Source organism: Varanus komodoensis, unplaced genomic scaffold (genome assembly GCF_004798865.1).
Source record: "Varanus komodoensis strain SLA01 unplaced genomic scaffold, ASM479886v1 scaffold9, whole genome shotgun sequence".
In the NCBI taxonomy this organism is placed as follows: Eukaryota; Metazoa; Chordata; class Lepidosauria; order Squamata; family Varanidae; genus Varanus; species Varanus komodoensis.
The window spans coordinates 23,636,226-23,662,173 of NW_025336598.1; the positions used below are offsets into that span (position 1 = coordinate 23,636,226).

Below are 25,948 nucleotides of genomic sequence, written 5' to 3' on the forward strand. Positions count from 1 at the left end.
CATAAGCAAACAGTGACTAAATCTTTTCCAATTGCTGTTTTTGTGTCTCTTAAAGAGATATGTGCAGAAAAAGTATGTACATGCATATTTCACGTCTGATGTACATGTATATTTGGTACAAAACCCCAAATGAAATGTCTAAGCTACTAAATAAAATTCTTAAAGTGTTTAAAACTATATATGCCATCCTTTTTCTTGATCCAAAGAGTGTTCTATGGTTCTGCGTATTTCTACAGTTGGAAAAAAAAAGTGACAGTGAAAATACTTCTGATTTCTGGAGTGAATGTATTAATTGCCAATTTGTAGTAATTATTGTTCTGTATCCAGTACCCACCACTTTCTTTCACTTTAGTGCTACATTTCCTTCTTCAAATGATATATAGTATTATCTTGTCCCTTTAATAATGCAACTATATCTACTCAGATGTAAGTCCAATTGAATTCAATAGGGCTTAAAAACTGAAATGAATAAAGGAGTGAAGATTTAGGTTACACCCTATGCCTGTTTAAGCTGCGCCCCTACCTGGAGTACAACTGCCTGGCGACGGTGACACACGCGCTGGTGACTTCCCGCCTTGACTTCTGTAACGCGCTTTACGTGGGGCTTCCCCTGAAGACGGTCCGAACACTTCAATTGGTTCAAAATAGAGCTGCCAGGTTGCTGACGGGGACGGGGCGTTATATTCACATGACTCCAGTCCTCCGACAGCTTCACTGGCTTCCCATTGAAGTCCGGGCCCAATTCAAGGTGTTGGTGATGACCTATAAAGCCCTAAACGGCTTGGGACCTGGTTACCCGAAGGAGCGCTTACATCCATATATGCCTGACCGCCCCTTGAGATCTGCGGGAGAGGCCCTTCTCCGGGAACCCTCCGTGAAAGAAATTAGGAGGGTAGGTACTCGGAGGAGGGCTTTCTCTGTGTTGGCGCCTAATCTATGGAATGTGCTCCCCAGAGAGGTCCGCCTGGCACCGTCGTTATTTGTTTTTTGGTGCCAGGTGAAGACCTTTTTATTTAAACGTCATTTTAATTGTTAACAATATTTACTTATTTATCTGGCCAGGGCGACTTCTCTTTTCTTTTCTTTTATAACTTTTATAACTTCTTTATATCGTTTATATTTTTTATTTATTTTATATTATTAATTTTAATTTTATATTGTTATTTTTGTATTGTATTTTATTGTGTTGTAAGCCGCCCCGAGGCTTCGGCAAGGGGCGGCATAGAAATGTTCTAATAATAATAATAATAATAATGGGAAAACAAGAGTCCTTCAGGTGCCCACTGGGACATGCTAAGAGCTGTAGAACTTTTTTCTGCCTAAACATGCATAGGGTTACATCCTTAGCCTGTGCATATATTCTCAGTTTCTATTATAATTCTAGTTAATTATCTTTACACTTCTTCTAGTTTTAATTGATCCTTTGTCAACTTCATGGCCAATACTACAACCAATACTAAGTATTTTCATATTCTGTACTTCATATATACAGTCATTCTTGCTACATATCCTCATAATTCTTGTTTTTTCCACATTCTTTTTGTATCACAGTTTTCCATATTCATGAGAGGCTGTCACTAAGAAAAGTTGTGGGTTGCAATTCAGATGTACTTTTGAATAACTCCTACTGAGCACAGCAAGATATTTCAGTAAATATGCATAGGATTGGATTGCAGCATTGTGACACCTATTCTTACAATGCATCAAGTCTTGTTCAGTGTAATAGCATGTTGGCCAAAAAAAAAAAAAAGATGGAGGAGAGAAAAGCCTCTATTAAGTTTGAGGATTGCAACAGTTGCCTGAAATATCTACATTTGGATCTCACACACCAATCAGCTGGACAGCCAAGGAAAGTGAGACTGCAGGCAGGGCATTTTAAACCCTCAATCTCAGCCCACTTCCCAGCCCCGTAAAAGAAAAGGTAATCCATCTGGTTGTGTTTTTGCTCTGTGCCTTGAGAACAAGGAGCCCTTTTTCCAGTGCTAATAGAGGAATTCTAACAAAACAAGCCTCCCTCAGCCTTCAGGAACTACATCTTCAAAACACTCCTGGCAATGGCTTCCAACCAAACCAGGTTCCTTTTCCTTCCCACAAAGGGTGGGCTTTTGATGAATGGGTGAGGCCTCAGTAGACCAGATGCAGTGGCCTGATAGGCCCGAGGTTCCTCATTATTGTTCTAACAGGTTTCAGCCTCAGTCTTTTTCTATATGACAGTTGAAGGTGGCCAGATTCTACCAGTTTCAAGAAGACTGGTGTAAGACTACTTTTGGAGCCATAGCTTCATTTGATTCAAGAGTGAATCACCAACAGTGTATCCTGGGTAAATTTGAGTGCCCCAGAAACAGAAAATATTGTAAATTGCTAATGAATGGAAGGCTGCTTGGCACATAAAAGAAAAACCTGTCACCCCTGAGTGAAAAATGTTTGAGTAGTGAGGCCACAACAAGCCTTGTTCATTTTCACAAACACAATGCCATTCCTTATTTGTTGCTGCAGCAAGTAATGCATTAATTAAATACTGATTTAGAGTAGACAATCTGAAACCTTTGGTGTTTGGGGTTATGCTCCTTCCATGACTGCAAGTCAGTAAATACCATTAGGAAACTAGCCAGTAGCTTCGAAGTAATGAGAATAGTTTGTGTTTTATTATGAGTTTCAACAAACCAAAACCAAAAATAAAATAAATAAAAAATACTGTGTCTTGCCCTTGCTTGCACTTATCTATTGACTGGGGTCAAACGAATTTGTACCTTGTTAAAAGTGTACACAGTGAGGTATATACGAGTATATCAGAGGCTTTCCTAGAGAAGATGCGGGGATTTGGCATTTGAAAAACTTGAGGTTTGGTTGGGAATTCCTCCTAAATTCCTTGAGACATACAGCCAATCTCGAGAATGCGTTTGAAGCCCTAATCCTAAACCCCCATGCGGCAGAAGGCTACGCTTGTTTAAACCAAAGTCCTACAACTCCCAGCATGCCTTCAGTCAAAACTGCGGGCAGGATGCTGGTAACTCTACGACATATATAGGACTGCGCCGTCCGCTAGAAAGTAGGCGACACTGAACTCGGTGCAACTTACTTTGGAATAGGCACACCTATGAAGGACACTCGTTACAGTGCCAAAAGAGGCTTGTGCCCCCGTTTCTGCGTTACCCTCAGCCTGACTCTCGGAAGAGAATCCCCCCGCCGCTGCTCGTGGGAAGCCGAGTCCGCCGCTTCCTGCGCGTGTCAGTCACACAGACGGGGGAGGGGAAGCGCGGACGAAGGCGCTCCAGTGCCGTCGCCGCCGCTTGTCGCAACCTCTCGGCTTCTCCGAAGGCGGGGAGAGGCGTTGCTGCCGCTCTTCCGCGGCGGCGACGACGAGGCGGACCACTGCGGAGCGCGCTTTCGCGAAACGTAGCCGGGCCTTGCGCGGCTTATTCGTCCGGTGTGTGTGTTGGGAGGGGACACGGCCATGTCGGCGGGAGGCGAGGTGGAGCGACTGGCGGCGGACCTGAGCGGGGCCGGCGCCGGGGATGAGGAGGAGGAGTGGCTCTATGGCGGTACGAATCTCTCTTCCCCATCCCCAGTCCCCTCAGCTGTGCGTGTATCTCTCCCCCACCCCACCCCCGCCATCTCCGCACGGTGTTTGGGCCTTGCCGAGCGAAGAGAAATGCTAGGCCCGGAGTCGAGGCGCGCAGCGGCAGGGTGCCGGTTGCAGGCCGTTCGCGGCGCCTCCCCCGGCCTAGTCCGGGCTCTCAGGCTCTGGAAGCGCGGAGGCTTCGGAGAATCTGTGCTGCTAATCTAATAGCCCCTACAGCCAGCGTCGCTTTATTTTTGTCTTAAGCAAGCGCCTCCTTTTTTGCTGCGACTTATCTCTTGAAATATTTCCCTCGGTTCACTTCCTTCCAGATAAGTACACAGCTAGGTTAATATTAAGTGCAATCCTATGTAGCTGTACTGGAAGCTTGAAGTCTGCGAGACTCAGTCTTGTGTAGGGTCAGGCCGTAAGAGCCCTTCCTTACGGGGCTGAATGGTGCTGTTCCATTAACTGCAGGGGATAGATTTGGGCTATTGTGAACGAAGGCAGGGCTATCTATAACGTCGCTTTTCTGAGGTCTCGCGTTTTGGAGAAAAAGGTCGAAGCAGGATCAAATTGTAACTCGCTCGAATCATTGATCTCCCCGCCCCCCACTCCATGCCTGTCTCTTTCGTGCTCTGCACCTCAGCCACCATATTGGTGCACTTCCTGTCTCTGGAGGTGACTGGCATGGTTGAACCGGTAGTGACTTCAGATGTTTTGTGTTATAATTTCAGAGAGTCCGTTCATCTTGGTAAGATAAACTACGGAGATGAGGGCAGGTTGGAAAGCTAAGAGTAGCAAAGCACAACCTGTTTTGGTCTTAAGTATGGAAAATAGTGGAATCCCCTAGTTCCTTTTTTAAGCTACACTTTTGTGTTTTAAATAATGTAAACAATGTGGGGTGTTGTGAAGGTGGTAAGAAAAGATTACAATTCATAAAGAGAAAGGAACTGATGTCTGGTAGAATTTTAAATACCATTAGAAAATACCATTTAAATCCATTAGAAAATAGTTCAGGAATATGAGAACATTTCAGATTTCACTGAAATTTCTGAAACAAAATATGCAGGAATATTAAAACAAAGCCACTAAAGGTATGCCTGTGTCATAGTAACATAAAATCCATATCTGTATCAACACCCAGCAGAAGTGGACAAGGTTGGGTGTTACAGTTATTTTTAAAAATGCTATACGGGAGGGGGGAAGCCTCAGGTCACTCATACTTATATAAAAGGGCAATAGGCCATTATTGTACAATCTCTCATGAATTGCTACATGTACTTCAGCAGAGGGAGGGTAAATTGTTGTGAATGTTATGAATATTCTAATAGCTTTGTTAATAACTCAAGAACCCTGCTGGATTAGACCAAAGGCCCATCTATTTTGGCATTATGGCCAACCACACATTCATGCAAATCCCACAGATAGGACATTATCACAATTACTGCACCCTTCATATGTTCCCTAGCAACTGAGAGGCATGCTGACTCTGATACGGAAGGCAATGTGTAACTATCATGACTAGAAATCATTGGTAATTTTATCCACTACATATCATTGCCTTGAAAAGCCATCCAAACTGGTGAGCATCACTGCATCTTCCTTAGCCTTATATTGCCTTAGCCTTATATTATATTGTCTTGTCTCATTGTCTTGAAAAGCCATCCAAACTGGTGAGCATCACTGCATCTCCCTTAGCCTTATATTGCCTTAGCCTTATATTATATTATATTGTCTTGTCTCGTCTTGAAAAGCCATCCAAACTGGTGAGCATCACTGCATCTCCCTTAGCCTTATATTGCTCATTGGAAGTTGTATCATACAAAGTTTTGTGAAATATCTGGAATAAATTGTATCCTTTCCCACCATAGAAGAGAATTTGAATTAGAATTCTCATATTTATGACATGTTTGCTTTAACTTTGATAGCTTCATGATATGCAAAGTCAACAGGTAAAATATTTTCCTGAAAAGGCAGTAAGAGGAAGAACTTAGCTAGTTGATTTCCTGGCTTACAGGCAGCTATTAAAAGCATGGAAACTTGCTTGTAAAAGAGAGCTGTTTGGTAATGTTAATTTAGGCATAGGTCCAGGGATATCACACTTTCCAATACCAAAAAGTTTGATAAGGTAATGAGAAAGAAACATGGGATGAAATTCTTCTACTGTTAATGGAAGATTTGTCATTTCATTTATCCCTGTAAACAGACTAGGTTAAGCTAGCAAATCCCGGTAATGCATACTGTACAAGCCATTGGGGACTGTTTTAAATCCAAGCATAATCTTTTTATTTGATGAAATCTTAAATAGTATACCTTTAAGCACACTATAAATAAACTAATTTAAATTTAATGAGGTTTATCCTTTGGACAAATTTCTCCAATTATGTTTGCCACCTTCTGCACTTGTTCTTGTGTTTGTCAGAGCAGCTTAAAATACAAAAATGAAGTAAACAAAATTTTGCAATTTTAACCAAGAGACTATAGAAATTTCACTTGTATAACTTCTGTGTCAGGTATGTATTGGGGCCAATAGGAAAGGAAAAAAACCCTAACTAATCTGAGACTTCATAGTGGTGTGAGAAAGGGTAGTGAAAAATTTAAAAATAGATGCATGCATTTTGTATAAGATTATAATTTAAAACTATTATGAGCCATTCTCATTTGTGTCATATCAGAATTTTGATTTAGTTTTGTTTTTGCTTTTTTGTAGATGAGAATGAAGAGGAAAGACCAGAGGACACACCAGCCAGGTAGGTAGTCTGTCCATTGTGTATCTTTGTAGAATTGCTGTAAAGTGTGTTGATATAAATTCACTTATATTTTGATACGTTTTACATTGAAAGTTAGACATTCTTATATCTCTATATTTTTAAAACATGTGCTTGCTATGTATGTGAAATGTATGATGTGCTTATAGCTGAATCTCGAAGTTAGGATTAACAGTCTAGAAGGCCATAGGAAAGGTTGGAGCTCTTTCTCCAACCTCAAAAACATATTTTGAAGCTGGAGCCAGAGTTCTTATGTCAGAATGCCCTCTCCACCCTTTTAGATTGTGTGGTTCTTTCCTTACAAGCTGAAGCTAAGGATAGAAGATGTAACTTTTAACTGGCAGCTATGTTTTGGGGAAGATGAAGAGTAAGGCTCCACCAGGTTACAATCTGTTTTTGTAGCACCAGGAGCTGCTTTCTTTGTGAGCAGATGCAAGATACTTAAATGGCTGAAACTGGCTATTTGTTTTGTGGGGTAGGAGAAACACAGAGGTAGTCTATGCCTCCAGTTTTTCCATCCTTAATAGGATGCTTCTATTCCTCTGAGTTCAGTGTTCACAGGTAGCTACATCAAATAGTGTTGTTTAATTAGTTCAAAATATTTTCATGGTGCTTGCAATATTATGTGTTTCTCTTATGTGTATATTTGCTGCCTCAGAAACCACTTTAAAATTAATAGCTAATTTTCTAAAAATAAGTTGTGCTCACGAAAATGAGTGTATTTTTATGTAATCCTGTTTATATGACATGTTTTTAAAAATCTATCTTAACACCTACTGAATATATAATACTTTTTATTTTTAAGTGCTCCACCCCCAACTGGAAATGAGGAAGAAGCTGCTGCTGAAAATGGTGTAGCAAAAACGGTAGTAGCAATAAAACTGACATTACAGAAAATGGATTAACATTATTTGATTCTAAGAATCTTATGATAGCTGATAGGAACTAGTCAGTGCGAACATACATGCTTAATGATCTGAAAAGTACAGCTATTTCTGGAATTACTCTTAACTTTGAAAACCCATAGATTTTCCAGTTTGTTTTACTATCTTGTTTCCAGAAGAATTCAAAAAAGTGGCTTGAAAAGACCTCTAAAATTTTTTAGGTTGGGACCAGGCTACCTGAATGACTGCCTTCTCTCATAGAAGCCTTCCCATTTCTAAAGATCTTCTGGAGAGGCCCTTTTTTCAAGAATTTGGCTTTCAGAAGGCAGGTTTGATGGTGACCTAAGAGGGCCTTTTCAGTGGCTGTTCTCACATTGTGGCATTTTCATCCAAGGAAGGCAAGATTCACTCCTACTGTCCTTCTACCAGCAGGCAAATGTCTTTTTATTATTTTTATTACAGTAGGCTTTGGGCCTGTAAGTGGATCTTTTTTAGGTTCTGTAATTGCTTGTTTAAAATGAATTGTTTTAATCCATTAAATTTTGCTTTGAGTGCAGTTTTTGGTAGAAAGGCAGGATAGCAATCAAATGAAAAAGTAAATCCTCTTTTGTAGTTGTGGAGTTCAGACAAAAAACAGTATGCATTAAAAAGAATAGATTTAATGTGGTAACAAATCATCTTAGTGCTGCTTGAATTTCTTTTGATTTGCTTTGGCTAGTCTATTTGGTTTGTGCTGTAACAGTTTCCTTCATAATGAGAAGCTATAACAAAACTCACTTGAAAGGAACAGACTACAGGTTATAGCCATAGTTGAAGCTTGTTCTGAAAAATGGTAGTTTTGGAAGACTCCAGTTTGAGTGAAGAACTGAAAGAAGCTGTTTGGCCCTTTCCTTAACTCTGAATTTCTTGTTTCAAATCCTGCCTCCCTTGCTGCTTTCTTTACTTCCCTACAATGGGAAAGCAAGTATCAGTCTGTCTGTGTTGAAATCTCTCAAGGGGAAAAGTAGAGGGTTGGGGTACACTTTGGAGTAGAGAAATTTAAGTTTGGTAAAATACTAAGCAGTTCCTCTCCACTGCCCACTTCTCTTTTCTGAATAGTTTCTGCCAAAGCTGTTTTTTGTTGGAGGTAAAAAAAGTAAAGTTTTCAGGGCTGTGGGACTGGAACTCAGGTGATATGAGTGTATTATGTTTGATCCATCAGCTATTAGACACTATTTAAACTGAAGGAAAAAACAAACTTGGAATTATGAATCCTTCCTAAACTAATGCTTATCTGTGAATATTTTAGCAGTATTATTCAGGAACATAGTGGGGAAACTGATTAAATTTCTAGAGAAAGTAGCATGTATCATGTTTAGTAATACTTTCAACAGGTGTTCTAGGTTTATGCATAAGTATTTAGATTTTGCCTTATTCTCTTGCTTTTGTTCTGGAGGGAACAATTCTATGGCCCCTAGACAATATATGGTGGGGAGGGCACAGAATTTTTCAGACTCCCAGCTCTGATTCCCTTCCCTCATCCCTTCTCAGCTGGCATGGAAAGTGACCTTGGAGGAGACAAAAAGAGAAAGGAAGGTGACTGGAGAGGCCAGGATACAAGGTATCTTGCAGCATTTACAGCCTCCTTCCCTCCTTTGAGTCATAGATGGATGAAAAGGCCACCAGTGGAAAATACAAAGCAGGAAGACTGGGAAGCAAAGATAATTTCTGCTTCTCCTCCACTATGTCCATAATTGTCTGTGTTCTGGGGCTTACAGACCTCTTAAGGCATTTACTAGTCACACACTGATAAGAGTAAACTTGTTGAACTATAAACATGTATTTACTCACCCATCAGGGATGCAGGTGTGGCGCAGTGGTTTAAACTGCCGTGCTGCTGGGCTGGTTGATAGAAAGGTCTCCGGATCGAATCTGCACAATGGAGTGAGTTCCCGTTGCTCTGTCCCAGCTCCTGCCAGCCTTGCAGTTCGATAGCATGCAAATACAAGTAGATAAAAAGGTACCACTTCGGTGGGAAGGTAACAGCGTTTCGTGCACTTCGGTGTTTAGGCATGCCGGCCACATGACCACGGAGACTGTCTGCAGACAAATGCTGGCTCCCTCAGCTAGGAAACGGAGATGAACACCACTCCCTAGAGTCAGTCATGACTGGACTTTAATGTCAAGGGGAAACCTTTACCTTTACTCACCCATCATAAGCTGAATGCAAAGCCTATGTTATGTAATATTATGGTTCATATAGAGTAATGATGTGGAGAAAGTAAGATCCATGTCATTTGCATTAGATTGACAAAGATTTCTCATCCATTTGTTTTAACAATAGTATCCACTAAAATTTCACCTCACAAACTAGGTTGCTGAAACAGAAGCTTGAGGGGGAAAATGTAGTGGGTTTTATGTGGAAGAACCATGTCCTTTTGTTCTGATATTAAAAGCACATACTGGGTAAATGTGTGCTTATGGGCCCTTCATTTTTATCTCAGAGGCTGAAATCTGAAACTTGCTTACTGGTGACATAAAATAAACATTTGCATGATTGTGCAGCACTGTGTACTCAGCTATTGTCTTGGCTATTTTGGGTCTGCCCCTAAATAAACTGCCCCACAAGTCTGAAGTCCTGATATGAACCTGTTATATACTTGATACAAAGAAATCCTTCACACACCTGATATGAGGAAGCCCTGGACTTAGGAAGCTAGTTGAAAGGACTGTTTTTTTTCTCTTGAAGTACTCATGAATTTAAAACTGATATTTAACATTTCTTTGTTTGCTTAGCTTTTTAGGTTTCATACTCTCTCAAAAACAATTAGTGCTATCCAAAAAATGGAAAAATATCATAACATTGTAGTAATGCATATTGCTTAAATATAAAGCACTGTAGTTAAATTTAATCTGATGTTGCGAGTCCTTAATTATTGCCTTTTTCTTATAGAAAGTGACAGAAACTGAAGATGATAGTGACAGTGATAGTGATGATGATGAAGATGATGTTCAGGTCACTATAGGTGATATTAAAACAGGAGCTCCACAATATGGGTAAGTTGTCTGCAGAGTTTCATGGCACAGTAGTAAGGCTTGTGAATATTTTGTTCTGTTATTACAGATGGCAAATAATAGTTGCCTCCAGACAAGAAAGCATGTATTTTAGGAGAAAGTTGTAGAGCGTGTTTTGTGTATTTTTTTGGACAGTGAATGACTAATGCATATTCAAATATAAGAGGAAAGGAGAAAGAAACCTTGGGTCTCCAAATAGCATTGGATTACAACTCCTTTCATCCTTAGCCAGCACTGCTAGTGGTCAGAGATTATGGGAGTTGTAGCCCAACAGTATATGTGGAACCAGCATTAAAAAAAACTGGTCGAGCTTTTGGCGAGCTTAATTGTCAGTCTACTCATGTCATTAGTGGAGCCAGCTGGAGCTGGGGGTCAGACTAGATGGCCTGGGAGAACCCTTCTAACTTGCTCTGTCTCTATGTTTCTGAGGGGAAATATGCTCAATAAGAATTTAATCACAAAATTAATATCAAACTCATTTGAAAGAGGAAATCTTTAAAAATTATAAACGATCAAATATTTTGTTCTAAATTTGAAATCAATTCTGCAGATTCATGAAATGTTTCACTGTTTACCATGCCATATATTTCATTTTTATATCTTCTTTTTTTTCCTCCATGTAATATATGAATGTTAACTTTTAGCTATGGAGCGGCACCAGTGAATCTCAATATTAAAACAGGGGGGCGATCTTATGGGTCTTCTGGTAAGTATCTTTTATGGTCTCATAAAGAGTACATCTGGGAAATCATGTAGTATAATTTATAGAAAAATCTCATTCATTGAAATGTAATGAGGAATTAGAAAACAATGGTTGTGCAATTATATGTGACTGTAACGCTACTAATTTTAGCCTTTTTTGTTTTCATATGTAGGCTGTAGGTTGAGTTGTAATTATATCTTCGCACTGAGTCACTCAACAATATTATTAGATACAACATTACCAGGGCACTCAGATATAAGCTTTCACTGGCCAAATTCAGTACTGAATGTAAAATATAAATCTTAAGCAGTCAATTGTATACATGTTACTTCTTTGCTTTTACTTGCTTAACTAATGATGATTATTATTTACTGTTATATGCCAAATAGGGGCAAAAGTCAAAGGAGTTGATCTTGATGCACCAGGAAGCATTAATGGTGTTCCTCTATTAGAAATTGATTTGGATTCCTTTGAGGATAAGCCTTGGAGAAAACCAGGTAAGAGAATTTGCACTCAAATGTATGTAATTGTATAAACTTGTCAGTGAAATTCTATAAGTGAGCAGAAATGTGGATCTTTCATGTAGCAAGTGAGGTAATAAGTACTTCTTATTGCATGGAACCATATGAACACAACATCTAAAAACACTGTTGCTATTTTATGTAAATACATGAAGGATAAATTTTACTCAAGACAGTTGAATTTTGATGTATGAGAACATGCAGTCCTTTTTTAAATTATCCATCAGTTGGCAAGGCTTCTTAACTTACACAGATGCTTTTAGAATTTCTACTGGAAATTTTACAGTTTACCTCAGTTCTAGCTTATCTAACATGCTTTTTGTAAATTGCCTTGTCTTTAGAAACACAATTATTAATAATTGTTGTGCCTGTAGGAGATAAAGCAGAAATGTGTGCTCCCAGAAAAGACTATTTCAGCTGTGTTCCACTTGTAAAACAAAACAAGCAGCTAGAGCACCTGCTAATTCTAGTCCTAATTCTTTAACTCCTAGAATGTCTGACTTTTTCCTTTTAAGGTGCTGATCTCTCAGACTATTTTAATTACGGGTTTAATGAAGACACCTGGAAAGCATACTGTGAAAAACAAAAGAGGATACGGATGGGGCTTGAAATTTTACCTGTTACCTCTACTACAAATAAGATTATGGTAATGACTAGAATCTCTGATTATTGAATTTTGGAAAAGCTTTTCCTTCTGAAGTTGAAATAATGCTGTTATCCACAGTGAGTGTTAGAAGCTTTTGTGTGGTTCAAAAGTTCATACCCTTCCTTCCTCTCCCTGTCATCCAGCAGTTTTACTACATTTCTTTGTTGGCCGTTGTATTGATAGTGTGGAACTACCAAGCTACAACTAGCTTGTAAGGTCTTGTTAGTTGTAATGTAGCCCATCAGTCCTTAATGTGGTGTTTTAATGGGCAATGTGTTATTTAACTTAGGCCGAAGACTTTTCTATGGAAGTAACACCAGGGACAGAGATTCCAGATGGCACATACAATCTTTTTAAGGTGAATGTTGGTAAACTTTCCTTAGTCACTCTAATTACTGTTTGCCATACCACTTCCAAGGTCTCAGTCTAAGCACAAGTGGACATAGCTATTTTTCCACGTTTTTATGTATCCTTCATATATGCTGCATGTCAGACCTGTATTTTATTTTTGCTGCTGGAAGCCTGTGACTTGATTGCCTAATCTACTAATGATTGCTGTGGCAATTATTTAATGTCCTGTATGCAGTATTTTTAATGAGATGAATTGCTACTTTATAGAAATGTTGATGTTTAGTGTATGTTTATTTTATGTCTAGTATTCATTCAGGTAAGAAAATATGTCAGAATATGATCAGAACCTATTGAATCCACTGACAACCAATGACAACGACGACTTCTTTTTTGCCTTTGTGGTTTAAATCAAGAATGGCCCATTTCTATGATCTTATGGGGACTAGTTTCTTCTCTAGGAACTAGTCCAGTGATTGAAACAATTTGTCTCATATATATTATAAAGCTGGCATCTATGTGGGGTAAGGACAGAAAGTCACAGATTGTAGCTGGTGCTGTTCCTATCACGGACCCTTCCCCTCAGATAAGTATGGAAGACTCAGAGGTGATGGAAAATAAGCATTTTGTTAGGCTTACAAGGGACTGAGAAACAACAAAAGTGCTGCCTCCAAAAGCCTAGGAGGAAGATAAGTATTCACCCTGCATAAGTATTCACTTCGCATACCTGAGGACTTTCAGAAGAGGCAGTGTTTATCTTTCCTGCACTACATGAACTGAGACAGATTTCCATCCTCTTGAGCAGGGGTCCTCAAACTTTTTCAACAGGTGGACCAGTTGAAAGATGCTGGCGGTGGGTGCGGGCTGGCGAGGGGGCAGGGGTGGTGTGTGCGCGCGCGCAGCGAGGCAGGGACGATGGGCTGGTGTGCTGTGAGGCAGGGGCGGCAGGCAAGGCAAGGTGCGCAGCAGCAGCTTGCTCACTCGGAGTTTGTTTTCTCCGAGCAAGTCCAAAACCTCTGAGGCGGGCTGGATAAATGGGCATGGCAGGCCAGATGCAGCCCGTGGGCTGTAGTTCGAGGACCCATGCTCTTAAGTTAATTATACTGTGTTCATGAAGAATTGAAGAAAGGAGAATAGTGTTTTGCTTCTTGCTGGGTAAAGAGCAGTTGGTTACTGGAATAAAAGATATGGTCACCACTGGCAACTGCGTTTGTACGTGCCTGAGAAGATGAGCAGTACCTTGGTGCTGAGGAATCAATGTGCTTGTAGGACAATCCCCTTTTCAAGAAAGTGTTTTTTTTTTTTTTTTTTCAGAATGCACATGAGAGGACAATGCAGTAAAATTCTATAAAAAGTATATAGAAGTTCATTGTTCAAGTGAAACCTGGAACACTGCCTTCCATCCCTTGAAATATTTTGATTGGCCTTGGGACAACAGGGCCAGATGGAGATTGCTTTGTAGACTAGATCTGGTCCATGTGTTAATTATGCTGACTGTATTCTGCACCATTGTCTAACTCATTTTTCTATTTCTAGATGAGAGTTACCACTTTGCACAGTTCAGAACTGAGAAATGTTTTATGGAGTGTAAAGCTATCAGTGACTCTTGATCATGATAGCTATATATTGGTGCTATATTGGAGGTTGGATGCATCTGAATACATGTTGCTGAGGAAGAGGCACTGGCATTCATGTCTCGCTGTAGACTTTCCATAGGCTTCTTGTTGGCCATTGTGGGATCTGATTGATCTAATAGGCATTAGATCTAACCCAGCAGAGTTCTTATATCTCACACAATACTGTGGCTCAATGAAGTGTGGTAAATTTCCTGTTCAATTGAACATGTTCAATATGCATGTTCACTAAAGGTGAATTTGTGCAAAGATTTTGGTTCAGAAGTCCTCAGCTAGACTGAGTATAGAATAAACATCCAACACAGAAGTTGATTTGAGGTTGGCGTGTCCTATAATTTGCTGCTGCCCCCTCGCCCTATTTTTTACATTTTTTATTTCCTCCAAGCATTCCAGGATGGCATTTATGCCTCACAATAGTTCTGAAATATAGTGATACGCTCCTAAACAAAGGCCACCTAAATAAATCCATAATTTGAACCTGGATTTACCACATTAAAACTAAAAAATCTAACATCAAAATCTAGTGTGTATGAGCAGATGGGTGATGTTGCTGAACTGATTAGAAGTATATATACACTATACTATATCATCATAGTATAGTGATGATTAGTAGTGTTGTGCATCATTTTATTTAATGAGAACATGAAGATTACATGGGCTTTGCTGCCTTCACATAGAGATGGATTTCTTGGTGCTTTGATACAGTAGCATAACTTTCTGGTGACATTATGGTTTTCTAGACTAGAGAAGTTGACATAGCACAGCAGGAGCGATTGGTCTTAAATGAGATGACAGTGTTGTAGTTGTTGCATGGTCACTTGACCAGAAGAGCAGTGAAAAATGTTTTCCTGAGCAGAATTAGCATGGTGTACTCTGGCTCGAAAATGCAGTGTATACAGCCATAAATAGCAGTACAACACTTCATTGCCTTTTTTCCTCAAACAATGGTAGAAGCTATTGCCTTTTGTGTAGTGGTAACTTTCTTGCCCAGGTCAAGTGGGTAATAGCACCCTTGTTTGTTAGGCAAATACTTTTTCTCACTGTCTTTACTTAATGTGTATGTATGCAATGTTAAATAAGCAGGTTTATGTACAAAGTAAGCTGCTAGAAGATGAAGTCTAGATTTTTACAGTCTTTGTTTTGGTAGCTTAACTTTGGAATTTTTTAAGTTTAGAGATGGTATTAAATTCTAGAGTGCATTACCTTTCTGATGTTGCAGGCTGGTATATTCTCTACAGCTGATGGTCAGCTTTAAAGAGAATATTATGAATACTATTATGGTACCTACTTTGCCTTTTCCTACAAATATCATGAGGAACTGCTTTCCAACAGAGGGGATCTTATGGGTTGGTTTTTCTGTCCCAATAGGAAGCTGCTTTGTAAAAGTGGCTCACAAGTTCACTGCATCATTTTCAGTTTCTGCTCCACACTAAAGATGTATACTTCATTGAAAACTTCACACAGACAGCAGCATAATAACACAAATCTGTTTAGGGTTCAGAAAATTAGTTTATCGCAAGACATGCCTTTGGCATTTTTGATAGTTTTCCCTTCCTTTGTTGGCTTTTTGTGATATGACAGAGACTCATGTTGTATGAATCACAAACTGGTTTTGAAACTCACCTCCACCCCATTTAAAAAGTTTTCTAGAAAGCACTGTGCAGGGAAGAGACACTTCTATTTGAGAGATACAATTCCTTTGAGTTCATAGAAATACTTCTGGTGTCTCTACTTTCAGATCATAATATTATTGTACACGGTCTACTTGGATAAGCAGTCCTGTTAGTGAGGAAATGTTTATTTCTGTAATTTATTGGAACAGAACTTTTTATTCTAGAATATTTATTTAAAACATTTATGTGCTGCCTATTTTGCCCATGGCTTCTCTAGGCAGCTAACATCAGATTAGATAATACTAATAGAAATAAACCTTTATTCTAAAGGTGCAACAGGGCAGAACTGGAAACATGGAGAAAGAAATACCACTTCCTCCACCCAAAGCTGAGTTCACTTCTCCTCCACCGTTATTCAAGACAGGAATCCCATCAAACAGGTCAGTTTGGACAGCCATTTTCAAACTGCAGTTGAGAGAAAACCTTTCCAGGTTGCCATTATCTAAAGAAATGTCTGCTTTTTCTTTTCAAACTGTATGTTTTTAAACTTTCAGACTGTAAACCTAGATGTAGTTGAAGTGCAAATACATATGAAATCATATTACAAGTAAAAATGGAAATTTTACCATATTGCACAGTTGGTAATAAAAGCTTTTAAATGTTCATATTTCTGGTTTAAGCATCTACTGTAAAGATGAATGAACGAACTGTGATAAGCTTTGGGCACAGATGTGCCCTCCTGCGTATCAGCTACAGCCAGAAGGAAAGTCCTTTGCTTGTTTTTGCTTCTGATTAAATTCGGCTTGTCAAATCCATGTGGACATGACAAATTCTGGTTGCTCTTAACTGAGATTTGTTTAAAACAGGCCATTTTCAGACCTTGTGTTACAAAGCTGGCATAGCTCTATAAAGTTTAGTTCATATTGACCACAGTTCATGTTTGGTAGAATTTTTAAGACTCATGCTATCTTATTTTCATCACAGTAAACCATGGATTAGGCTTTATTTTTTTTTTTGCTATATATACAGTAGTATGAAACTGTACATATAGGTCTTCGTCATCTTTTGCTGTGGTCAAAAACCATGAAGAATAATCAAAATTACTATGCTAGAGACAACGGATTTGAGCCAGAAAAATGTGTACACCAATATTCAGTGACAGATTTTTAAAAAGAAATGCCAATGGTTGCTCTTTTCTTTGATTTACCTCTTTTATAAGCTTCCTTTTTAATGTTTTTATTATTCAATATGAATACTTCATAAATCTTCCTTAAAACTTAAAGCATAAGTACAGTAACTATCTATGGAATAGTATCGTATACCTAAATATGAACTATCCTTCTAACCTGTCATGCCAGTCAGTTCAGTTTAATAAACTTAATACACATGTGTTGCAACTACATCAGCATGCATCTGAACATGTTCTTTGATGAAGGAAGATGATTTTTGACTAGGTCAAAGGAAATAAATATAGTAAGGCTTATGACTACTTCCTCCTCTTCTGTGTTTCCATCAGTTGCTTCATTTCTTTTAAGAGCTGTTTTATTTGAGGGTTTCCTAATTTTGCTGGTATTCAGACAAGTCATCTGGCAGTGTAGTTTGATTACTAAGTTGGGGTACTGGAAATTGACTGGCCAGTCTTATATCTGCTTGGCTTTGCTGAATTCTTAAGGATTTTTTCCTTAAGAGTACATCAGGTTACAAGCTGAATTTTACTTTCTCTACAAATCTGAAAAACAAAGTTGCCCACCTGTGTTGTGCTGCTGACATAGAAGTTATTGAGCTCCATTGCACATGTGTTGACAGTCGCTTTAGAAACAGTGTTGTAGTGGGGTGTGGCATACCTTGGCTTCTCAGAAGGAGTGGTTGGAAATGTATGGTTTGAAAGCTGCAGGAAAAAGCTGTTGAGCAGAGATTGCACCGTTACGTGATTGTTTAAAGGAACAGTGTGTTAAGGATGTAGAGCTGATCTGTGTTACTCGTAACACCCCTTTTCAGTTGCTTCTGCCTTTGTGAGAGTGGCTTAAGGGATGAGGAAGCTGAATTTCTGTTACAGCTTTATGAAGCATGCATTTTTGTCCTGCTTTGCAAATAACTTAATGTATACTAGATTGCTTACTTGCCCAGTCAGAATAACTTTAGTTAGGAAAAACCTCTCATGCAGTGAAATACGATTTTGAATGAGATTATGAAAATAAAATTGTTTTAGAAATTATTGCAGTGCCCCAAATCAGTGTGTAGTTGGAAATAACTGTCTTAGTTGGAAGCCATCATGATAGATTTTTATCCTGAAAGGGGGGAAATCACTGTAGTAAATGTTCCTGTATAGAAATGCTGTGGTAGGGTTTGCATTGTAAATTCCCTCTGTTGGTTTCTACTTTGCTGTTTGAGACTATACAAAGTTTAATGTATTTCTAGCCTACTCTTAAGGCCTAAAATGCTTAGGATGATGTATAGTGCCAAACTTACGTTATGACTGAGGTGACATTGGTATATAAGGTGTAGATACATAAAGTTGCATCTTAAACCAACATACTATGTATTCAGCCCATAGAATGAGGGAACGTTTAGATAGGTAGTTAGTAGAATTGCAGTTGGGTTTAAATTTTGATTTCTTAAAGAAACTGCCCGTGTTAACACCCCAAATATACTATATCTAGTCTCAGCGGAACTTATGCTATTAGTTAGTGCCAGAAGATGTGATGAATGAGGCAGAAACTGAGGTAATAAGGGGTGGGGGGAGAAAAGAGTATCTGAGAACAGGGGAAGGTAGAATTGTAAGAAAAGAAAGACCTAGAACATTTATCTCACCAGAAACAGCACCTCTTCTCAGTCGCAGACGAGCACTGCAGCCAGAAAAGCCAGTTCAGGCATTGGGAAATGGCAGGAACGATATGGGAGAGCTGAGTCACCTGAACTAAGGTAAGAAACGCTTTAAAGGAAACAATTTTTAAAAATTACAATGCTATTTTTTCTCATCAATTGGGAGTGTTTAGACTGGACTGCCATTTAGAATAGCATTCTTGGCTTAAGCATATGCCCCATCATATGCAGTATATATTCCCAACTATTTTGGATAGTCAGTAATTACTGTACTCCATAATCCAGGAAAGTGGCAGGAAGAGTACTTTATCTGTACCATTTTTGACAGTGCAAGACTGTTGAAATTCAGAGTACAGTAATTTTATAAAAGCCCAATAGGTTTATATTTTCCTCTTATTAATTGTGCTAATCTAGTAATAGAGAAAACATAGAAAACTGCAAGACCACTAGAAGTACATTTCACAATCAACTAGCTAGGCTGTAAATTTAACACAGTTTAAAAAGTATCAATTTATAGCAAACTTTCTTGGCAGGATCTACCCAACAACACTCAACTCTTCTCAATCTAATAAGTACAATTCTTGTCCAGTTGCTACTACAGTGAGCATAAAATCCCCTGACATTTCAGTGGAGTGTTGTTTCCTACTTTGCTGCATCAGAGGGCTAGGGAATTTATGGCAGGTGGCAGTGCATGTGCCATTCTCTCAGTCTCCAGGCTCTGATCATTTGTTTGAATTGTTTAGCTACATGTAGCAAGCCCTGTATTAGCTAGCTTGCTTTAGACTTTTATTTCAGAACAGAGTTTAAAGCAATAGTTCAGAAAACTTTCTATTTTGCTCATTGTTGATTTTAGATCCTCAAACCAGCTTTTGTAGTCTTTTCAAAGTGCCAGGTCTTGCCCCTACTGAAAGTTACTAAGGTCTGGGAGAATGTCTTTCTCTCAGAACCTGTGGACCTAGAAAAGGGAGCAGGGATCATTGCATAGCACTTTCAAGGTGTCCAGAGCACCTTGGAAGCACTGTGCAAAAGTAAAAGGTTGAAGCCTTCCTCTTGAGTTTGTAGTTGGAGGGATATTTGATTGACCCAGTAGTTGCAAAGGGTTTTTGAAGCCCTCTAAGTACTTCTAATGTATAGTACAGCTGATCTCTCTTCTCCTCTCCATTTCCAAATACAAGAGGAAGGCTGTGGCTACTGCTTGACACAGTGTACAACTATGTTGATGGTATTCATGTTCACACTGGGGAAAGGACATTTTTTATCCTGGTGAATAAGGATGTCCAGGGCACAGAAGTGTCTCTGTGTTATGACAGCTTACAGACTAGGTCCTTGCAGAATTTAGTGTACGTGTTGATGAATAGATAGTCCAGCAGCAGAATTACAATGTTCATTTACTCAGGGAATACTTTATGTAGGAATAATTGTTGGCTATCAAGCCCAGACCAAGTTTAACCCCTGGATCGATACACTGTTTCTTCCCCAGCTCCCACATGAGGAAGAAGGCTGGACCTTATTGTGCTTGCCAGAGGGGAGCAGAATACTCTCTAGTGAGCATACTGAATGGAATTGTGGACCCATAGTATTGTAGTTCTTGTTTTGAGCTAATGATGACTTGTGTTTTATATAATTTATAAAGACTTTTGCACAAAATCAACAATGCTGTAGTTAGGGATAGTGGCTTAAACCTTCTGATATATAGTCTCGTCCTTTATTTGATGCTACCGTATGCCTGTTACTAATAAAAAGTGAAGCATTGTCTTTCTCCCTAACAATAGCTTATTTTTCCCTGGCCCATCATTGTCACCCCCTGCATCTAAAATGTATTAAACTACTGTTGATAAAATTGTGTTCATCTTTATTTTGTGTATTGCATGCTCACGTGAAATATTTTAGATAGAGGCTTTTTTTAGGCTGGTGTTCATTCGCTGCTTATGGATTTTGGCTCTTTTGTAACTAGCATGGAATTTGTTTAGTTATGTTTTTCACATTTGGTAGTTAATGTGTTTGCTTAGTTGCTTCTTTAAATGATATAGTCAGAGACCATTACTGCCAAAATATTTCATTTCTTTGGCTACAGGCATGGTACAGACAATTAGAAAAATGTTGATTCTTAAACAGCAAGTTTTTGCCTTCCTTAATTATTAGGTTGAAAATTGTGTTTGTCAAGTACTGTGTGCTAAAGAAGATGGAAGGTTTTTACATATTCCTTCCTTATATGGGCTCATCTTACAAGCCTCCACTGTCCCTTCGCTCAGCCATCTGAATATTGGGTGGTAAAAATAATTGCTTGAGAAAGAGAAAGTTCCTGTATGTGGGCTTTGTGTCATTTTTGGAGTGCAAACACTTTGACTTTATCTTAACTTATTTTCTTTGGATGAGATCTAGCTCTGTTAAAATGTATGGGAGTATTGCCATTTACTTTGGTGGGATGTGAACTGTAACCTTTTGTTTAAAAGCCACCCAACAAAGAAAGTAAGGGGCTTGCGATCCTTTAGCATGTTTCCTCAGAGTGTATGCTAGAGCAGACTTGGCAAGCTTCCTCCTGTAGATGCGTTGGAGTAATTTATGGCTCAAGCATAACTGCCAATTCTTGAATTATTCTTTCCAGTTCTTAGTCCTGTCTTCTTGCTAGAGATATGGCTCTCTACTTTACCTAGGTTTTATGCAAGGGGTCAGTAGCAGGAGTCCATTATGCTAAATCTGGCTTGCTTGGAAAGCCAGCAGCTAGCCAGGAAGCAAGGGGGGCATTGGAAACAGCAACAAAAGGAATTCTTACAGTTCAGGGAAATATGTATGATTGAATCTTGGCTTACTATTTTGCATATTTCTTCTGCTAGCACTCTTGTACCAGTGGCTCATTGAGCAGAGTATTAGTTACTGAGTAGCTGACTTTCTGTAATATGAGTGCCACACAATTAGTTTCCAGCCACAGAATTGGGTGGCAGTATGACCTGGTTTCGATGACATGATAGCCATAATGGGTTAATTAACTCTTGAGGTCCAGGCACATTCCGTCTTCCATTATGAATATACAGTCCTTAACCTGGTGTTGCCATGATTTGTGCTGAGCAATGGTTATTTGAGGGTTCAATAATCCTGGAATGGATTATGTGAAGTTGCTGTTTAACCATTCCTGGCTAGATTCTCATGACACAACAAGCCAAGCCATGATTGCATATTCATAATGGTGGGTAGCATATGTTGTGTGTCCCCTTTAGGGTTAATTAATTGTCATGGCTATCATGCTGTCAGAAATTGCCCAGTGTGGAAATAACACTATTACATCAGTGCCTTTTTTTTTTTTTTACATTGCCCTTCTCTCCTTTTATGTAACTTTCTGTAACTAGGCTTCTACTTTCATTCCCTTGGATTTCAAGGTTTCTTTTCAATAGAAAAGTATATGCTGGCTCTGAATAGATACCACTCAATAAGTTTTTCATTACATATTCATATTATTCCTGGTTGAGGATGCTCCTGATAGAGTATCTTATGTTTGAGGTGGAAGCATCAACTTTTGTTTATGGAACTACATGCCATTCATTAAGAAAAAAAATACTTTTTTTCTTTTGTAAGCAAAGAAGCAAGAACTATCTCACCCTTGTTGAATAAGATCATTTTGAATCCTATATGCGTAGGATTTAAATGTTTTGAGACACATTTTCCTAAGCATTTTCATCATTATTTTACTACTCATTGGTAAAAGATATAATGTAATGTTTTTCTTTAATTATATATTCTTTTTCAGAAGGCTTTCTGGTACAATAGATGTGATTGGACAAACCATCACAATTAGCCGAGTAGAAGGAAGAAGGAGGGCCAATGAAAACAGCAATATACAGGTTTCATGTTTCTATCTTGCATATGTATTAGTATATCAAGGGAGATCCCAGTTGCATCCTAGTTTCATTTTAAAAAACCCTAAAATCAGCATGTTACTCTTGGTAGCATCATTAAAGGAAAAAGTAAATTGAATTCCAGATCATATTTTTGACTTGTAATATTAATATATTCAGTAGTTGAAAATATTCCAATTTGAAATAGTACTTTGCCTTTAGTAAAGGAAGATTTTTTTCATGGAAGTATGCCATGTGTCTAGTGTTCTTAGTATGCTGTGGTCGCAAATGAGCATTTAATAAATATCTAATTTGAAATGCTTTTGGACATTTTCATCAGACAGTTGCCAATCATTTCTTACCTTGTAATGGTACTCCTTGCTTAAACAATACTGAGAATCCTGTTTTATCCTTTTCAGAGAGCACTCACGTGGTCCCTGAAATGGTGGTACAGGGGTCATAGGGTATGGACTTACCCATCTGGGGACATAAAGAGAGGTCCACTTTTGGAGGAATACATCCAATCTCAGCTCCTCTCTCCCTGTGGATCCGCTCTCCTCTCTGCTCAAAAGTGAAAGTTACAGCAGCTTTTTCTCCTAAAAGAAAAGCCATGAAAGGGAAATCCCTGCAGTTTCCACCTCTCCTTTACTTTGCCAGCATGTGCCTGGTAGGGTAGATTGGAGGCTTTGGTATCATAGAACTTGGTCACTGAGCATAAGATTGCTCTTTTAATGTTAGAAGGCAAATACATATGTCTCTTAGTTTCTGAAAAACCTTTGCTTATTCTTTAATAAAGTGACAGTCCAGGTTTTCACTGATCAAGGGAAAATATAACACTCTTTTTATTTTGTAGGTTCTTTCTGACCGTTCCAGTACTGATGTGGACAGCAGTTTTTCCAAGCCCCCTCCATTTTTTCCTCCTGGAGCGCCTCCTACCCATCTTCCACCACCTCCTTTTCTTCCACCACCTCCATCTGTCAGTACTGCACCCCCTCTGATTCCTCCTCCAGGTAAACTAAATTACATTGCAGTATTTCCATTTCAGTAATTTTGTCATAGCATGAAGACAAAAAGTTGTGGTATTCCGTGCATGTATTGATTGGTATTTATAGTATGAGTTCTGTTCTAGTTGGCATAAGGTTTGCAGCTGATGCTTAAACTTTTTGGTGTTTTATTAGCTTCCCACAAAGAGTTGCTTCTCTTTGTAAAATGCTCTTCATAGCTCTTCATCCTTTTTGTAAGACCATCATTATCTGCATTCTTTCTTTCATGAGTAAAGATTCTCATGCATTGCTTAGTTTTCATTCAACTACTATTGGCTTCCTGTAAGGGCTGGAAACCGGTGGCCTCTAGGCTTAATTGGATCCAAGGGAAGCTGCTAGCTAGTGAAGGACGGAGTAGGTGTAACACTGGCCATCTTCCCATGGCTACTTTAAATCATGATAATTGAGATGTTAATTTCCACGAATTTTGAAGCCATTGGGGAAAAGACAAAATATATGCAATAGTTGCTTACAAACCTAATTTTTACTGGATGGCCTATGAACAGGAAAGGTATATTATGCATTAAATGAAATTCTCAGTATGCATTTTTATATTGGTTTGGTGAGAAAATGAAAATGCTACAGGGTCAGAGGACTGTGTATAATAGATTGAAGTGTGGTGAAATGGAGAGAAGGAATCATCCAAAGTCAGGCTGAGTGACTTTCGGTGACCACAGCCTTGCCATGAACAGAAGGCATATCCGTGGTTCTGTCCATTAGCTTTAAGAATAGTTTTATGCAATACCGAATGCATTCCTTTTTAGGTTTTGTTCAAACTGTAATTACAAATAGAGTGCATACCAATATACTTAAGGATAAGTTTATGGCATTGGGCAAAATGCTAAATAAAAAAAGAGACATCAACATGGTAGTAAACTAGGGCATATAATTTGTTACATTGTTGGGTCTTAGAATCTATGTTGAGCATAATATGTTATGCAGAATCAAAATCGGCTCTAGATTCTGGATAGTAAGTTAATAAAGTGAGCATTTGTATGATGGTCTGATAAGCTAGAGGTTGGGAATGTACAGTTCCTGTTGGCCATACAAAATTCCTCCCTTCTTTGGTTTTCCTTAGTCAGGGTGCATTATAACATCTTCATTGGAACTAACTGAATCTTAACATACCTACATAAAAACAAGTGGTGTTCTCCCCCCCACCCTGCCACCCCAGTCATTTCCTATATAGGGGCTTTCCTTAATTTTTGTTTTCTAGAACTTCCAATCTTAGGCTGCAGCAACAGCCACTGTATCACTTTTCAGTCAGTTTCTCACCAGATACTCTAGGCAAGCATTGTGTTAGAGAATAAGGAAAGGAGAAATCATAAGTGCGCTTCTACACAGCCACCCAACATCCCCAGTGCTTCTGGATTTACAGGAAGCATTAGACATCCACCTACAGCCTTCAACTTCCTTTTTATTGTGTTGCTGCTTGAGAACAGTTGACATGCTTCTGACTGGAAAGGTATGCAGGAATCCAAGCAATGTTGGCAGCACTGCAGCTCCTGTATAGAAACATAGAAATAGACTGAGTCAGAAGGGGGCTCCTGGGCCATCTAGTCTGACCTCCGGCACCAGCCGGCTCCACTCACGACATGCCCACCATGTGTAAATGGCCAAGTTCTGCTTTGCTTAACGTGCAAGAGAGACTTGAGGTAGGGTAGCCTTCCAGCATTTGGGGCTAGTTACTCTCTTCTGCATTTAAAAAAAAGGGGAGAATGTTTTATGTTCCTCCCCAAACATGCAGATTTAAAGGGATTACTAGCTTCTATTTCACATTCTAAAGATGATTATCAGAGATACATATTTCCTATTTAAGAAGAATGGCAAATAGTTCTCTTTCAGGTTTGACATCTGCATGGCAAAATAGTATTCTTTGATATATGTTTAAATATATGTAAGGTAGAAGAATTAGAAAGCAGCAAATCTAAATTTTCTTGTAGTGCAATCTGAAATATCACTATGCAGGGGTAAGCCCCCATTGAATGAATTGGATCTTTCTCTGCAGTATTTATGCTTAGGATTGCAGCCTTGGTGTTCATTAAAAACCATATAGCTTATCATGTGGTTAGACAGTAACCTTTTGAACTTGAAATGGTAATGGTATTTAAGGCAGTGTAATTCAATATCATTAGATTTGCTTTTGTAGTTAGTAGCTGAAATCTGAGATGAATTGCCTTCAAAAAAATTGTCAGGAGAGTGAAAATTCAAGATTAATTTATATACTGGAGTGATTTCCTATTTTTTACCCTATGTAAAAGATATCCAGAAATTCATAGAGTTAAACTTCCACATGAGTTTTCATGTGCTGATGTTCAGAGTTAATAAATCTGTAATTTGGTCAGGCATGTTGGTGAAAACAGAAGAGGTATGATAACATTCATCAATCTTTCCAGAAGATTTCCTTTCCTATACCTTGTATTTTCAATGCATTTGGAAATAACCATTAAGAGTAGTGGTTTTGGCTCTTAACGGTCTTGTTTTAATTGTGCTGCTGCCAGCATTCTATCTTCAAAGCT

At 38.8% G+C, this 25,948-nt stretch overlaps 1 protein-coding gene across 18 annotated transcripts in view; it reads left to right on the forward strand.

Moving 5' to 3' along the window:
• The first annotated feature begins 3,108 nt into the window (after positions 1–3,108).
• Positions 3,109–25,948, forward strand: part of FIP1L1 (factor interacting with PAPOLA and CPSF1) — a 42,239-nt gene continuing 19,399 nt past the window's right edge. For 2 of the 18 annotated variants that reach the window (XM_044417836.1, XM_044417837.1), the window contains exons 1-12: positions 3,111–3,542; positions 6,273–6,312; positions 7,136–7,196; positions 10,147–10,250; positions 10,913–10,974; positions 11,361–11,468; positions 12,008–12,138; positions 12,428–12,496; positions 16,064–16,173; positions 18,548–18,655; positions 22,299–22,392; positions 23,240–23,396. In XM_044417836.1, coding sequence (XP_044273771.1) covers positions 3,455–3,542; positions 6,273–6,312; positions 7,136–7,196; positions 10,147–10,250; positions 10,913–10,974; positions 11,361–11,468; positions 12,008–12,138; positions 12,428–12,496; positions 16,064–16,173; positions 18,548–18,655; positions 22,299–22,392; positions 23,240–23,396 — 1,132 coding nt within the window. In that variant the 5' untranslated portion in view covers positions 3,111–3,454. Of the gene's footprint in view, positions 3,543–6,272; positions 6,313–7,135; positions 7,197–10,146; positions 10,251–10,912; positions 10,975–11,360; positions 11,469–12,007; positions 12,139–12,427; positions 12,497–16,063; positions 16,174–18,547; positions 18,656–22,298; positions 22,393–23,239; positions 23,397–25,948 lie in introns of all 18 variants that reach the window. The other 16 variants (XM_044417843.1, XM_044417844.1, XM_044417838.1 and 13 more) reach the window with 15 other exon arrangements.